Below are 16,308 nucleotides of genomic sequence, written 5' to 3' on the forward strand. Positions count from 1 at the left end.
ATATGTGTATTTCTTTTCCTATGACATGTATATTTAAGTATATTTGTTGTTATACATACAATAATTTAAATTAATTCAACATATCATACTTTAATATTTATGCTAATTCCTGATTGCGCATTCACTTTGGCAGTCTCCATATTTTCACAGTTGCATTTTAAAGCACTTCATTTACATAACCTTAATGGAATATAAAAATGTGAAAACCTGAAAGTAGAATAAAGTCTTTACATAAATTATGTTTTAATGGATAAGAGATATCAAGAAGAAACACTCAATCATGTTGTTTTGTTTTTATTAGAATTATCAAAAGAAGCATTTGTTTTTTGACAAAATGAACTACTGTGATTTTGAAATTTGTAGCTTTCTTAAAGAAAACTAATATCAGTCCTGTCAATCACAATTAAAGAAATGGAAGGTTTCATTGATGTGCATTAATTTATTTAAGGAAATTGGTTTAACATAAATGACTTGGACATACACATCACAATAAACTTAAAAGTCTCTGTACATAAAGTAAAAATAAATACATAATTGATTACATATAAAGGACAAAATTTCAAACAAACATGGGAAACTGCTGCTTTTTGTTTCACAGTTATGTTATGTTATGTTCGGCAAATGCTATATTAAAGCTCAGCTGACTTGCATCTCAAAACATTTTCCAAACAGACTTCTCACCAACTTCCTGTTGCGTATTTGCCAGACTGAAGAAAACAACAGTTGCATAACCCTAATTGCTATTCCATCCCTATCCTACTTACACACAACACTGTTTTACGCCAACACGAGCACCTCAAGTTAAACCCTTTCCTTTATCTCTAACTCTCTGCCTTTATTCTTCTGTTGGGCTCTGAATGTGTGAGCTAGGAGCTGATAACTTGCCCAGACCAGGTCTCATGCTTCCTTCCGGAAGACAGGTTGGTGATGACCACCTCAACGGCTTGAAACTTTATGTTCTTGGGAGGAACAGGGCACACTTTGTAGGTCACCTCATCCCCTTCCATTGGCACATATTCCCCCTCAATACTAAAAAGAAAGAGTATAATAATGTAATATATTAATTAAAAACTTAATAAAGTTCTTTATATAATATTTAAAAAAAATGTTTTACACTTACTCTGAGATGTGAACAAATATGTCTTCTCCTCCATGGGAGGGGCGAATGAATCCATGACCTTGTGACCTTGAGAAGTTCTTGCAAATGCCCTTGAAGACAGGTCCAGATTTGGCTCTTATGGATCTGACAAAATAACAGAATAAAGAGGCACTAGATCAACTTATAACACTTCTTTTTGGTAATAAGAAGCACAAAATGTCTCTTTATGTTTCATTGAAATTAAAACAACAACACATGGTTCATCGTGGTTCTAATCGAGATTGACAATTTTTTTTTATCTATTCTCTATGCCATTTTACAATAAAAGAACAATTAATTTTATTATAATAATTTCATTATCCATTAGTCAGTGCATATTTTAAACATATATATACATATGTATATGTGTGTGTGTGTGTGTATATATATATATATATATATATATATATAGTAGTCAACATTTGAAGAGGATCAAAAAAAGTTAATCAAAGTTGTGCTAAGACAAGAACACATTTTGGTTTTTGGACAACTGAGAATGAAAGGTTTTGATCCACTTCAGATGTTGACTAGTATATATATATATATATATATATATATATATATATATAAAATCATTATAATAATTATGTCATAATTTTTTCTGCAATGACTCTCAGTCTTGGACACAAATGACAAAAAAAAAATTTCATTTAATTTTATTTATTGGCTCTGAGATGTCTTAAATTGCTATGTCTTTTTCACTCTCTTTGGCACTTATCGGTCTCTCCAATAATGAAGAACAATGCAGAAAATTTCATCAATATCAGTATCTGGAAGAAAAAATGCATCAGCAACTGTAAAGTCAGACACAATAATAAAAAAGTCCAAATTCTTGTATCACATTTACACAAAGCACTGTACATGGAATACTTTCCCTCTGTTAACACGAGTACTCACGTTGAATAGGTGCGTGTGCGTTTGGTTGGCAGTGGACTAAGTGGTTCCCCTGTCTGGGGCGGTTTCCTCTCTGAGACATTACTACCCTCTCTCAGGAAAGGCAATGAAAGTGGGACAGGTGTATGTGGGCAGTGCGGCTTTCGATCAGATGTAGACGTGCTGTCTGAATCAGCCATTGGTGTGAAGTTCACAGGAGATGAGATGCGGCCTCTGTGGTGTGAAAAAAAAATGGTTTTGAAAAACACAAACAAAAACATTTTAACATCATGCCTGACTTGATCTGCTTTTACTGATGAACCGTTTTCTGTATTGTGTTGATCTCTCTGCTATCAAATCTGGATGTAGCAGTTGCATCAGGACCACATCGGATCTTCTTACTAGAGGCGACTGTTTTCGCTTTTCATATTGTTTCCTTTTCATTGTTTTCCAATGCGCAAAAGGGCTCTCCCCTTTAGCCTAAGAAAGCCTTATCGACAGAGAGTGTGATTAAACTGTGAGTACGTTTGATTTTATTATCATATTATCAACTTGTGCTTCACAATGGTTGTTGACAAGCGTAGTCCACAGTATGCGACACCATGACAGTAAAGGCGTATTCAATCAACGGTAATATCTACAGAGACGAAAATATAACAGGACAACGACGGAATTCTTACCGTGCTGTCTGTCGGTTGATATCTCGTGCTGCGGATACAAATATTTCTACATAGCTACATTAGAATCCAGTGTTACTATCAGTCGTGGTGCACATATTCAATTCAAGGGACCCGTACGTAGCACACAATAAATGAGGTTACCGGAGGAGAGGGAGGGACACCCCATCCAAATTGAACGCGAGAGACGCGACGCGAGAAAACAAAACACCAAAAGCGACAGAATCGTGACGTCAGTGTACAGTCGACCAATCAGAGCGCCCTTAATGTACTACAGGGCGAGTTCAAGGTTTTGACACGACGCAGTGTGGATGCGGTGCTTGTTATTCATATTTAAAATACTGTAATGGAGGGATTTGGAAAAATTTAACTGCATATAATTTTCTTTTACTTTCTATGCATATAATAATTACGTAAACACATATTGTGTACATCAGGGGGTTTTCAAACTAGGGTCAGGTTACCACCAGGCGTCCCCAAGGGTGAGTGTGTAAAAATCATAGACTGTATAAGGTAAAAATATACAGAAAGAAATAATGAATAATTAAACTAGATACATATTATTTAAATAATTAAAACAGCTCAGTATTATAGAGAGTAGAAAAAAAGTCTTAACGTAATACAAAATCCAAATAATATTTCACATATTTCATATTTATTTTCACGGTATATTTAATCTTTATACACACAAAAAAAAGGACAAAATATTTTAAATGACTTTTATTTTAGAACCTACTGTGACCAATCAGCATTAATTTCCTCAAGAACGAAAAAAAAAGAATGAAAATAATGTAGTTAAAATCAAGAGGTTGTGTTTGTGGGGTGTTGCAAGCAGCATGAAACCAATTAATCCTTTCACAAAGCTAAAAATACACCAAAGACAGATTTTTTTTTTTTTTTTTTTTTTTACATTTACTGCACTGGCTTAAAGTTCATCTGATGAGGTCAGACAAAGCCAGTCATTTACTGCTCGGTTTCTTGAAAGCAGCTGCTATAGTCAGCTGATAAGTGATTGACGTCACTGCACTGACATGGGTATGGCTCTGCTTGAAAGGGGAAAAAATACAACCCTACAAAAAAGGGCACTCAAATATACAGGAAAAGTGCTCAAGAGATTTGAGGTCTGATTACTGATCCACTACTCTATAACGCATTCAAAACACTTAAGATAATGCACATTGGAGATTCTTTGCACGTTTATAAGCATTCAGTTTAAAACATTTATAAACTTGACCTGTGGTGCACTCAGTACCAGACACATTTGATAGTGGTGGTGTGATGTCAAGATCTGCCAGGGTCTTGAAGAACAGGCATAGACAAGTCACTCTGACTCACAGTAAGAATAGCTACATGAACAATAACCGGTGAAGTTTCAAGCTTGCGTGAATAAGAACAATTATTTTGAATGGTTAATCACCTCTGCTAACAAAATCATGTGAAGTAAAAGACAATCCGTTAATTAAGCTGATTAAAGGACAGAAAATTCACAAGCAGCTCTCATTACAGTTCAGTGTAATATTACAAACAGCAGAAATTAATAATCAACAGTTGCCTGAATACAGATATTTGGATGATTTTATGAATTAAACTCTTTTCTCCTATTAACAAGCATGCGCCTACCATTTGTTGTAGGCTAACCTTTATTTTTTTTCTTTTTATGAACCATTCTGTAATACACACTGACTCAGCTTGTTATTTATAAGCATTACAGTTGCTAAACGTAATACCTTATATCTGCTCCGCAATGTTTTATATAGCTTTAAACAGTATTGACAAGACTTGTCTATACAACACAGTTTTAAAATGAATTTAAGGTTTTGTGTATAATTCAGTTCATAATTACATTTTCATACACATACCATTTCCTCCTGTGTCAAGCATAACCCATTCCCCTCCCAAATATGTATATCTGTAGCCAATCACGTTCATTTCTGCAGCTCCTTCATTCTGTTGAGGGCGGAGCCAGCCTGGAACCATTCGATCTGGGTTTCGTTGAAGGTGTGGTTCAATTCAATGGTTTCTGAGCTCCCATCAATGTGCTTGATGACGGCCTTTAGGGGCTAACGGAACAGGAACATAAAATTATAATGGAAATCACCAGTAATATTATGAAAGGAAATGACCAAGTAAACATTTTCATCTTTCTTTAAGTAAGTGTTCTTTTAAAACCTTTAATTTTTAAAGGAATTAGTAAAAAAAAAAAACCTCCATATTTAATTATCATCTTACTAAACAATATTATTAAGAAAACTGAAATTTTTATGCAAGTACCGTATTTTCTGCACTATAAGTCGCACTTAAAAGCCTTTTATTTTCTCAAAAAAAACTGACAGTGTGCCTTATAATCCGGAGCGCCTTGTATATGGATCAAGGCGCTCTGTCAAAATGTTGACATTCCCTTTAGCACAGCTCCATCTGTTGGATGCATAACGCAAACCCAGTCACACGTTTCACTGCAGTATTCTATGCGCCTTATAATCCGGTGCGCCCTATACCGTATTTTCCAGACTATAAGTCACACTCTTTTTCATAGTTTGGCTGGTCCTGCGACTTATAGTCATGTGCGACTTATTTATCAAAATTAATTTCACATAAACCGAGAGAAATGAACCAAGAGAAAACATTACCGTCTACAGTCACGAGATGGCGCTCTATGCTGCTGAGTGCTCCTGTAGTCTACACTGAACACATAGAGCGCCCTCTCGCGGCTGTAGATGGTAATGTTTTATCTTGGTTCTTGGTTCTAAATAAATGCGACTTTAGTCCAGTGCGACTTATATATATGTTTTTTTTTTCATCATCATGACGTATTTTTGGACTGATGCGACTTATACTCAGGTGCGACTTATAGTCTGAAAAATACAGGTATATGAAAACAGTTCTAAAATAGGCCATTCATTGAAGGTGCGCCTTATAGTGCGGAAAATACGGTTGTCTGTTACATTGATAATTTATATACACCATCTGTGAAATGCCACCAGAATTTCATCTTTTTGGTCAAATAAATATCAGCAACTGCATTAAATTGCATGGGTTTGCATATTGGGCATCTGAATAACAATCAACCATTTTAAAGATTTTGTATAAAGGTTCAGTAAACTATTCAATAGAAAACAAAAAAATAGACAATTAAATAATTTCCCCTGAATATTATTTAATGTGTCAGACTTTACGGCGTAAATATTTTAGGTTAAAAAATATATATATATTTTGGCTGACAAAAAAAAGTTTGTGAATCCCTGACTAACACAAACCATGAAACTAGAATCATTCTTACCTTTCCAGGGGCAAAGCTCTTAAGCCCTACAATTGAGATTTTATCATCTGGGCGGATTTTGTCGTAATCAGCAGGGTTGGAGAAGGTGAGGGGCAGCATGCCCTGTTTCTTCAAGTTAGTTTCTGTAAACAGACCAGACAGAAGAATTAAAATCAATTGCTAAATGATGCTTGCCTTCAAGGGGGAGGAATATTTCACACTCACCATGGATTCTAGCAAAGCTCTTCACGATAATGGCCCTCCCTCCTAAATGTCTGGGCTCCAGAGCAGCGTGCTCTCTGCTGGAACCCTCTCCGTAGTTCTCATCTCCCACAACTACCCATGAAATATTGTTCTTCTGCAAGTGGGATATTACAGGACATTCAGAAACCATAAAGAATATAAATTCTAACAGTAGGCAGAACAAATCATGATACAGTAGATCACTACTGATCAAAGAACCATGCTTCACTGACAAGATACGCTTAACTATCGAAGCTTTTGCCTAATTGTGATTGCAATTTATTATGCAGCCCTATGATATGGTGCACAAAAACAAAGAATAGAATGAGTGCTAAAACAGCTCTTACTTTGTAATGGCGGGCAACATCAGGAACACCACCAAACTCTCCAGTGAGAAGGTTGCGAATTTTATTGACGGCATCATTCTCAACATTAACGGCACCGATGAGCAGGTTATTGGAAATGTTATCAAGGTGCCCACGGAACTTCAGCCAAGGTCCGGCAGCGCTGATGTGGTCGGTGGTACACTTTCCTTTAACCTGACAAATAAGAGTTACATTATTTAGAGTTATATTGAAACCCAAATTTCAAACATCTATGACTTTAACCTACCTTGATGAGCACTTGGAGGTCCTCAAGGTCGTTTCCACTCCATCTGTCGAAGGGCTCAAGCAGCTGCAGTCGGTTGCTCTGAGGGTTGACTTCTACTTTTAAGCCTAACCCATCAGCTGGTGGGTGCTGGTAGGTGTCCTGACCTGGGTCAAAGTCACGGGCAGGAAGCTCATCCCCTGTGGGCGGCAACAGTTTAAACTTCTCTCCGTTGGGAGCTGTGAGGAAGTCAGTCTCAGGGTTGAACTTCAGTGTGCCTGCGATGGCAAATGCCGTGACGATCTACAAGGCAAAAATGTATATGGAAAAAGGAGAGATTAGATCAATTTGCAAGATGGCAAAAAGGAAAGGGTTTTGGAAAAACATTTAGAGTGTGGCACATTTAAAAACAAGTCAAAGTACCTCCGGGGAAGTGACAAAAGCATGGGTGGCTGGGTTAGCATCATTTCTGCCTGTAAAGTTTCTGTTGAATGATGTAACAATGGTGTTCTTTTCTCCCTTCTTAACGTCACGTCTGCAAGAAAGATTTTCTTGGTTTACGACATGGCTTTATTACAAAGTTCTTTGAATGACTTGATCCTGATTGGTCAATCGTGGAATTGAGGTCAACTATTTTTGTATAAAACTGTACGACTCTTTTTTTCATTCCCAATTAATGCTTTATTGACTGGAAAAATGTTAGCTGTACATTTCAGTACAATTCTGACTGTACATTTCCTTCCATACTTTACCTGTCCCACTGCCCGATGCAGGGACCACAGGCATTAGCCAGGACGACCCCACCAACATCCCTCAACAATTTAGCCTGCAGGTAAAGAAAATGCAATTTGTAACAATCAAAATGATCAAAATGCAGAACAATCCAGACATCTGAAAACTGAAACACTGAATCTTGAATTATAAAATTCCAGGGGTCTCCAACTCAGACTCACATAGCCATCTCGCTCGATTGTGGCACGGATCTGCTCGGACCCAGGGGTGACTGTGAACTGAGCTTTGCACTTGAGTCCTTTGTCAAGTGCTTGTTTGGCCAAGGAGGCAGCTCTGCCCATGTCCTCATAACTAGAGTTGGTACAGCTTCCAATCAACCCTGTAATGTTCAGGTAGAGAGAGAGTGTTTATGAGAGGGAGATGTTTTAATATATATGATCATTAAAATTAAGTGGACACTAAATTACTGACCAACTTTAACTTCCAGAGGCCAGCCATTCTTCTCAGCAACAGAGCCGATGTCTGAAACAGGGTGAGCCAGGTCAGGAGTAAATGGGCCATTGATGTGAGGCTTCAGCTGTAGGGAAGTATATTAATCATTAACACTTTAATTGTAAGATACATTCAGCTTGCTTATCCCAATTAACCTGCTCTTACCTCACTTAGATTAATCTCAATTATCTGGTCGTAATGACAACCTGAGTCAGGTACCAGCAGATCTTGGTTCTCATTTGCTAAAGCAGCGATTTCTGTGAGGGATAAATGAAATGAGAGCCCAAATGTTTTTCAGCATGAGCTAAAAATGATCCAATGATGGGGAGTCTATCACCGTCACTTACCTCCACGACCCGTCTTCTCCAAGTATGTCTTCATACGGTGGTTGAAAGGGAATACAGAAGTGGTAGCTCCGATTTCAGCGCCCATATTACAGATGGTGGCCATTCCTGATTAGAAAAACCAAAAAAAAAATCTGTTTTTCCAATGATTGACGTAACACACCCACGTCACACACACAAAAAAGTGTACCTCCATATGCTGCTTGCACACAAGAATTTAGCCTTGATTTTCCAAATGCTGACAGTTAAAAGAGCTTAAATTTAGAGGCAGGCGAGTTGTTCAACTGAGTGACGAATGCTATGTTTGCATTATCTAAGACATGTGATCTGAGAGGGGTGACAATGGCAAGAAATATTAAACAGACTGAGTATCCAAACCTGTCAACTTTTGAAGTCCTGTTAGCTGAAATGTGTTGAAACTGACATCCCTAACAACAGTGTAGCATTAAACGAACAGCAATTTGAAAGTCAACTATACACAATATAGAGTCACACTATAACTATAAACAGTTCAACTGGACTTTGTTTCACAGCTTTACGAGTGATTTTAATACCATCTGTATTCAACTTGGCTGTTTTTCCTCTCACAAAAAAAATTACGAAGCAAATGATGTACTGTCAGCTAACTACCATCCTTTGAGAAATCTAATTCCATCTAGACAACAATGTCTGAAAACTTCTCATTCATTATGACCTTCTTTGAATACCATAACTAAAGCTAAATTTATCATGCACGCCCTGGTGCACTGTAATTATGTATTTAGACCTTTCATTATGGATGTAGACTTTTAGTCTACTACAGTTGGTAGTTGAAGTACTGCTAGCATTGAACAAAATAGTTCAATCCCAAAATAGTTCAAAATAGTCATATTGTGGTAGCAGCTACAGGTGTGATCTTTTAATAACTTATTCAATTAATCACAATTTGTTTACATCAATGGGTTTCATGATGCGTATATGAACGATGATGTATAAAAATGATATGACGACATCAGCATTTAAACCAGTCTAAATATTGCTTAAGCAAGTTTTCACCTGTGCAGGAGATAGAGTCCACACCAGGGCCGTGGTACTCCACAATAGCACCAGTGCCGCCCTTCACAGTCAAAATACCAGCCACTTTAAGGATGACATCCTTTGGTGAGGTCCAACCAGATAATGCGCCCGTCAATTTCACACCGATGACCTGGAAAAGAAGATATAACCTCTAAACACTTACATTTGCCTAACATTAGATAAGCAGTTTTATTTTTTTATTTTTTTATACACAAACATCATAAAAAAGAAAGGGGCAACTCACGTTTGGACACTTCAGCTCCCAGGGGATTCCTGCCATGACATCAACAGCATCAGCTCCACCAACTCCAATGCAGATGCAGCCCAGACCACCACCATTAGGAGTGTGAGAGTCTGTACCAATCAACATGACTCCAGGGTACGCGTAGTTCTCCAAGATAATCTGAAAAAAGTTTATTTTACTTTTTTATTTTTTTTTAATCCATCTTAAAAGGACCCCCCCCCCCCCCAACACCAAGTAATATGACTGCCCTTATTGAGTTTTTAATTATTTAAAATATATATATAACTTTTGCAATAATACTACTGTACCATATGTAATATAATACAATATAAAATAATGTATGCATTAAATTGTCATGGACCAAGCATCCAAAACAAAACCCATACTGGTTGACAAACAGTCAAAGGTTTTATCTCTAGTACCTGATGGATGATACCAGAGCCAGGTTTCCAAAAGCCAACGCCATATTTAGCCCCAGCGCTAGCAAGAAAGTTGTAAACCTCAAGATTCACTTCCTGGTTCACAGCAGAGAAAAGTAATTAAACAATGCATCACTAAAGGATAAAAGTGACTTTTGTTCATACAGTACAAATGTCATCCTTAAGCTAAATTTGAGCCTAATGACACATATCCAGAGCAATCACATGTTCATTGCAATCAAATGGGGGAAGTCGTGGCCTAGTGGTTAGAGAGTTGGACTCCTAACCCTAGGGTTGTGCGTTCGAGTCTTGGGCTGGCAATACCATGACTGAGGTGCCCTTTAGCAAGGCACCGAACATCCAACTGCTCCTCGGGCGCCACAGAATAAATGGCTGCCCACTGCTCCATGTGTGTGCACTTTGGATGGGTTAAATGCAGAGCATGAATTCTGAGTATGGGTCACCATACTTGGCTGAATGTCACTTTTTTCACTTTCACTCATTGTACCCTTTCAACAACACTATATAGCATTGTTCACCTTTGCCCTCTGTAGATCCTGGGCTCCTCCGATCTGGGCCTCGATAAGATGGTCACAGTGGATGGTGGATGGCACTGCCACTTTTGGGAGTCCACTGCTGATGAACTGCAGCATGGCCATCTGTGCTGTCGCATCCTGCATAGCAACTCGATCAGGGCGCAGGCGCAAGTATGTGCGTCCTCGAACAATTTCCTGTCCAGCCGGATCATCCAAATGACCATAGACGATCTTTTCTGAGAGAGTGAGTGGCCGGTTGAGTCTGGAGGATGCAATTTCACATGTAAGCACTTGGGGGGGAAACTCACAAGCCTTATATAAAAAAAATAAAAAATAATCAAGAATAACAAAAAAGCAACTCAGTCCCCCTACAAAAGATGAGGAGGGCAGAAGCAAGTAATTATTGAGTGTAAAATACTGCAAAGATATCTGACCTTTTGCGCACAATGTCAATATTTGAGCGAAGATTGTCATAGTTGATGTAAGAGTTTGGCTCAAAGCGGCTCATGGACACCTTGGCCTTTGCGTTGAGAGCCGCCGCCACATGAAAGCGCCGGGCTCCCTGACCCAGAGCAAGCTGAAATAAACAACAGGGATTGCTGACCGGGTGTATATATATATATATATATATGACATCAGTATGTATTACAAGTATAATTCATAATGTGTAATCACAGCTGCTCGCTTTGCTCGATATGGTCAAACCTCAGGCGTGAAGCTACTACGATAATTCTGAAATACATATAATTACGCGACATAGCTCATATATATATATATATATATATATATATATATATATATATATATATATATATATATATATATATATATATATATATATATATATAGCGCATTGTCGTATAAGCAGCGGTGTTGCTAATCTCCATCGCCAGAGCCGTTATCCGCTCTGCGCTGTTTTAACCTTGTGTTCACCTTGCGACTAAAACCAAACAGCCAGACACTAAATATCCATAATAGCCGAATCGATAAAACTGCTGTAAGTATTTCTGGGTTTGTGCTTTGGTTGTCCTGTATTAAACAGCTGGAAATAAAGATTATACGCAGCTGCGCGAGCGCGTCTGCTATGACATCAGTGACCTGTGAACACTTCGTGTGCAGGTCCAGCACGAAAACAATCAGTTCACTCCATCTGTGCACCTCAATATGTCAAGCACTTATGTGAAAGGCATTAATTAACGAAATGGCAAATAAAAACCATGCGTGTTGACCATATAAAATATAAGTTTTCACTTACCTGAAGCCGGGCGACGGTTAAGCAGTAGGTTGCCATTTTGTTCACTGACAAAGATGTGACGCCGGAAGATGACGCGCGGGTATACGAACTCAGTGTCTGGGAAGGATGTTGAAAAAGTCTGATCTAATTGTGTCTAGTTTCTAAAGACCGGCAATTTAATATGTTCACAGTTTTTTCCTCAATATTTTTTTAAGACAAAATATGTCAGCAGACAGAGAGAATAACATTAATGGTCAGTTCTAGTAATATATTGTCCAGATGTTCATCTCTTACTTTTAGGACCTTGTCTAAAATTATACGAACATTTCTAAATATCTATTTATGTGCTAACTTGTATGTTTTTTAATAGAACCAATAAAAGCAATACAATAGCAGGCGACATTGTCTTTATACAATATAGATTTAATACAACGTTAAACATAAGTTCATAATATACACACGCACAGGTAAATATTAAAAGTAGATGTATATATACATTTTATATCACTTTATTATGTAATATACTAGTGTATATAAATATGCATTTGTAATATATGATAGCCGAGAACTTTACAGTAAAGGGTCTATTTGTTAACATTATATAGCTTAACTAAGGTATTTAACATTAACTAATAATGAAAATAACAATCAAATACGTCTAAAACATTTGTTAATCTTAGTTAACTTTGACATTGATACAAGACACTTTGTCATGTTGTACTACGTCCAGTAGGTGGCAGTAAAATGCTGCGCATCTTTCAATTCAAAATATCAGAAGAAAAAGGTTTGGAGGTCATAGCATTTTATAAATAATGCCAAAACACTTCATAACAAGCATGTAACTAAAACAACCTCAAAAACAAGATAAATAAAATAAAATAAAATAAAATAAAATAAAATAAAATAAAATAAAAATAAATTTATACAAAATAAAAAGTAATAGATAGATAGATAGATAGATAGATAGATAGATAGATAAAACTAAGAACAAACAAATAAATAATATAAACCAGAGTGGGGAATTATACAAGGTTAAAAAATGAAGCAATATAAATATATTTAATTTTGAATGATTTTTTTGTTTTTTATGCCAATCAAAGATAAAACATAAGAGTTATAGTCAACCAGAAAAACTGACAGTACTGGGTTGTAACGTCTATGAAAATTACATTGTCTTTGACTGCTCCTTTTGCCATTTTTTTTTTTTTACATACGTCTTCTTTATGACATGCGTGACTTCTTTATGACTGGAATGTTTGTTTGGAATTTGCCCAGTGTTTCACTAACTGGCTGCATTCGTTCTTTCATTACGGCAGAACATCACCCAGATTTTATTTTTTTGCAGTAAACAGGCTGGAGTTGGTAAGACTTTCTACCTATTATGTATTAAACTCTAAATCTAGATCTAAGTTCAATACCAATTTGATAATTTTTTTCAGGGTTCCCACTCCTTTATTAACTTTAAACTCAAGGACCTTTCAAGGACATTCCAGGTCCAATACCCTCAAGGACTTACTGTGGAGACACATTAAGTGAGAGCAAGGTGTTATCTTGTAAGATACATTGTTACATTTTTCATGTGTCAAACACAAATATGCAAAAAAGCTTCTTCTTTTGTTTAATTTATTTTTGGCCAAATTACAGAGATCTGATATTCTATTTGTTGTATTTCTGTTTTGCATAAAACTGAAGAATATTTGGTAAATCCTATACTGTATTCTAAAATGATCTGATATTAACTTTTGCATGGATTTTATTGAAAAGAGCTTAGGCTCATGTAACCAATTTTAAGATATATGAATATGCTTTTAAGTTTTTCTTGCCCTGTGGGTTTACTTTAGCTTAACATGCAAAGCAATTCAACATTCATTTCATGGTGTGTCTGTGAAACATAGAGGTACCATCCTAGTATTTTTGTGTGTGCATGAACGCCATGTAGGGTGACCATATTGTAGTTCCCTTTTCGAGGCATTAACTCAACATTACGTCAGCTATTAGCGTATATGGTAACTCCTCCCTTCTTGACTTTTGCTGAAATCTTATGGGCTAACCCCAGCTGAGGACATCAGGCCAATTGATGCGAAGCATGCAAATACTGACTGGTCATCAGGCAGTATAAATTGCATGGGTGCGGAAATTACATCAGAATCTCTTTTTCTTAACGCTAGAAGTCTTATTAAGTCATTGTGACAGTTGCTTTAGAGGACTATTCACCCCTGTTTTTCTCTCCGCATCTGATGGCTGCTACAAGCCAGATTTGCGCCGGTCCAATCGACCCACCCGACCTTCACCAGTTCTGTGTCACCTGCCTGGGCCTCGCCCACGCCGAGGCGGCACTCACAGATGATATGTTCGCCCACTGCACTGTGCTGCCAGTGCGCGCCCTCAGAGCCAGGAGAGAAGTGGCTCGGGCAACAGCGGGGATGAGGCCCACTGCCGCCAGCGAGGCGCTTGTGGGCCTTCCCTCGTCTGGGGACGAGTTCGACACTGTGGAGTTCATGGACGATAGCTTCTTTTGCACCTCGCCAGGCTCAGGGAACAGCTAGACAGCATGCCCCGCCCTAAACCGGATGCTAGTTTCGACCGGAACAAGCAGTGGTCAGGGCCTGGAAGGAAATGTCAGGGTCAAAGGCGCCATGAGAAAGCCAGCTTGCCATCCTCGGCTACCAAGCAGTCTTCCTGACGGACCGCTAAAGAGAAAGAGAGAGCACGCTGGAGGCCCTGCCCCCAAGCGCCATGTTCGAGGGCATCATGTCCTCTTGCACCCAACTCTGTGTCACTCGCTCTGTCTCAGAGCAGCGCAGAGCCACAGCCCATGATTATAAGGGCCTCTCGAGGGCGCGAGAGTCCCAACACCACACAATGCCTGCTGCGAGCCGCCCTCCCACCAGTGCTTCTAGGGATGGGGCTCCGGTCAATACAAGCCATCAGTGGCTACGGCGGCCGTAGAGCTTATGCGTCCGCTGTGTAACTTCCTAGATGCATGGAGGGCTATCCCGGGCATTTCACCATGGATACTGGGAATAGTTCAACAGGGATATTCTCTTCAGTTCAAACGCAGACCTCCCCGCTTCAATGGCATGGTCCCGTCATTGACTTTGCCCCAAAACCTTTTGTGTGCTTTCATATAACATTATCCAGAGAAACAAATGTTAATGATAAATTCCCTGTGATGTTTGTACTGGCTACTGTATATAGGCCACCAGGGCACCATATAGGCTTTAATTAAAGAGTTTACTGATTTTACATCTGAGTTAGTGCTGGCTACAGATAAAGTTTTAATAGTTGGTGATTTTAATATCCATGTAGATAATGAAAAAGATGTATTGGGATCAGCATTTACAGACATTCTGACCTCAGAACAACTTGATGATGTAACAGAAACTATGGGCTCTCTCTTTTCTAGCATTTTAAATACAGTTGTTCCTTTACGCTTATAGAAGGTTAAGGAAAATAGTCTTACACCATTGTTCAATGAGCAAATTCGCACCATAAAGAGAGCAGCCTGGAAAATGGAGCGCAGCTGGAGGAAAACAAAACTAGAGGTATTTCGTATTGCTTTGCGGGAAAGTAACCTATCCTACAGAAAAGCATTAAAACTGCTAGATCTGATTACTTTTCTTCTCTTTTAGAAGAAAACAAACATAACCCCAGGTATTTATTCAATACAGTGACTAAATTAATGAAAAATAAAGCATCAACAAGTGTTGACATTTCCCAACTTCATAGCAGTATCGCATCAGAGTTCCACTATAGATCCCCTGAGGAACAGTTCCACTCATTCTCTACTATAGGAGAGGAAGAATTGTATAAACTTGTTAAATCATCTAAACCAACAACATGTATGTTAGACCCTATTTCATCTAAGCACCTAAAAGAGGTGCTTCCAGAAGTCATAGATCCTCTTCTGACGATTATTAATTCCTCATTGTCATAAGTATATGTCCCAAAAACATTCAAATTGGCTGTTATTAAGCATCTCATCAAAAAACCACAACATGAACCCAAATAACTATTTAAATATAGACCGATCTTGAATCTCCCTTTTCTGTCCAAGATACTAGAAAAGGTAGTATTCTCACAATTCTTTTCCTTTTTAGAGAAAAATAGTATCTGTGAGGATTTCCAGTCAGGATTTAGACCGTATCATAGTACTGAGACTGCTCTCCTTAGAGTTACAAATGACCTGCTCTTATCATCTGATCATGGTTGTATCTCTCTATTATTGCTATTGGATCTTAGTGCTGCTTTCGACATTATTGCCCACAACATTCTTTTGCATAGACTAGAACACTTTGTTGGCATCAGTGGAAGTGCATTAGCATGGTTTAAATTATACTTATATGACCACCATCAATTTGTAGCAGTGAATGAAGAAGTATAATATTGATCACAAGTGCAGTACTCTTCACGCTTCACATGTTACCCTTGGGAGATATCATCAGGAAACATGGTGTTAGCTTTCACTGTTATGCT

At 38.0% G+C, this 16,308-nt stretch overlaps 2 protein-coding genes across 2 annotated transcripts; both read right to left on the minus strand.

The window, feature by feature from the left end:
- Nucleotides 1-278: 278 nt before the first annotated feature.
- On the minus strand, nt 279-2,920 carry csdc2a (cold shock domain containing C2, RNA binding a). Its single transcript, XM_026276750.1, has 4 exons — nt 2,692-2,920; nt 2,036-2,245; nt 1,121-1,243; nt 279-1,029 (listed from the first exon to the last, which is right to left on the minus strand). The coding sequence occupies exons 2-4, from the start codon at nt 2,209-2,211 to the stop codon at nt 867-869; spliced, it is 462 nt and encodes a 153-aa protein (XP_026132535.1). The 5' UTR covers nt 2,212-2,245; nt 2,692-2,920; the 3' UTR covers nt 279-866.
- A 473-nt stretch (nt 2,921-3,393) lies between these two features.
- aco2 (aconitase 2, mitochondrial) lies at nt 3,394-11,960 on the minus strand. Its single transcript, XM_026276751.1, has 17 exons — nt 11,854-11,960; nt 11,033-11,175; nt 10,602-10,860; nt 10,066-10,158; nt 9,644-9,802; nt 9,379-9,529; nt 8,347-8,451; nt 8,165-8,256; nt 7,979-8,084; nt 7,729-7,886; nt 7,528-7,601; nt 7,199-7,310; nt 6,800-7,078; nt 6,535-6,726; nt 6,170-6,302; nt 5,966-6,087; nt 3,394-4,748 (listed from the first exon to the last, which is right to left on the minus strand). The coding sequence occupies exons 1-17, from the start codon at nt 11,887-11,889 to the stop codon at nt 4,614-4,616; spliced, it is 2,349 nt and encodes a 782-aa protein (XP_026132536.1). The 5' UTR covers nt 11,890-11,960; the 3' UTR covers nt 3,394-4,613.
- Nucleotides 11,961-16,308: the final 4,348 nt, after the last annotated feature.

This window comes from Carassius auratus, chromosome 12 (genome assembly GCF_003368295.1).
Source record: "Carassius auratus strain Wakin chromosome 12, ASM336829v1, whole genome shotgun sequence".
Lineage (NCBI taxonomy): Eukaryota > Metazoa > Chordata > Actinopteri > Cypriniformes > Cyprinidae > Carassius > Carassius auratus.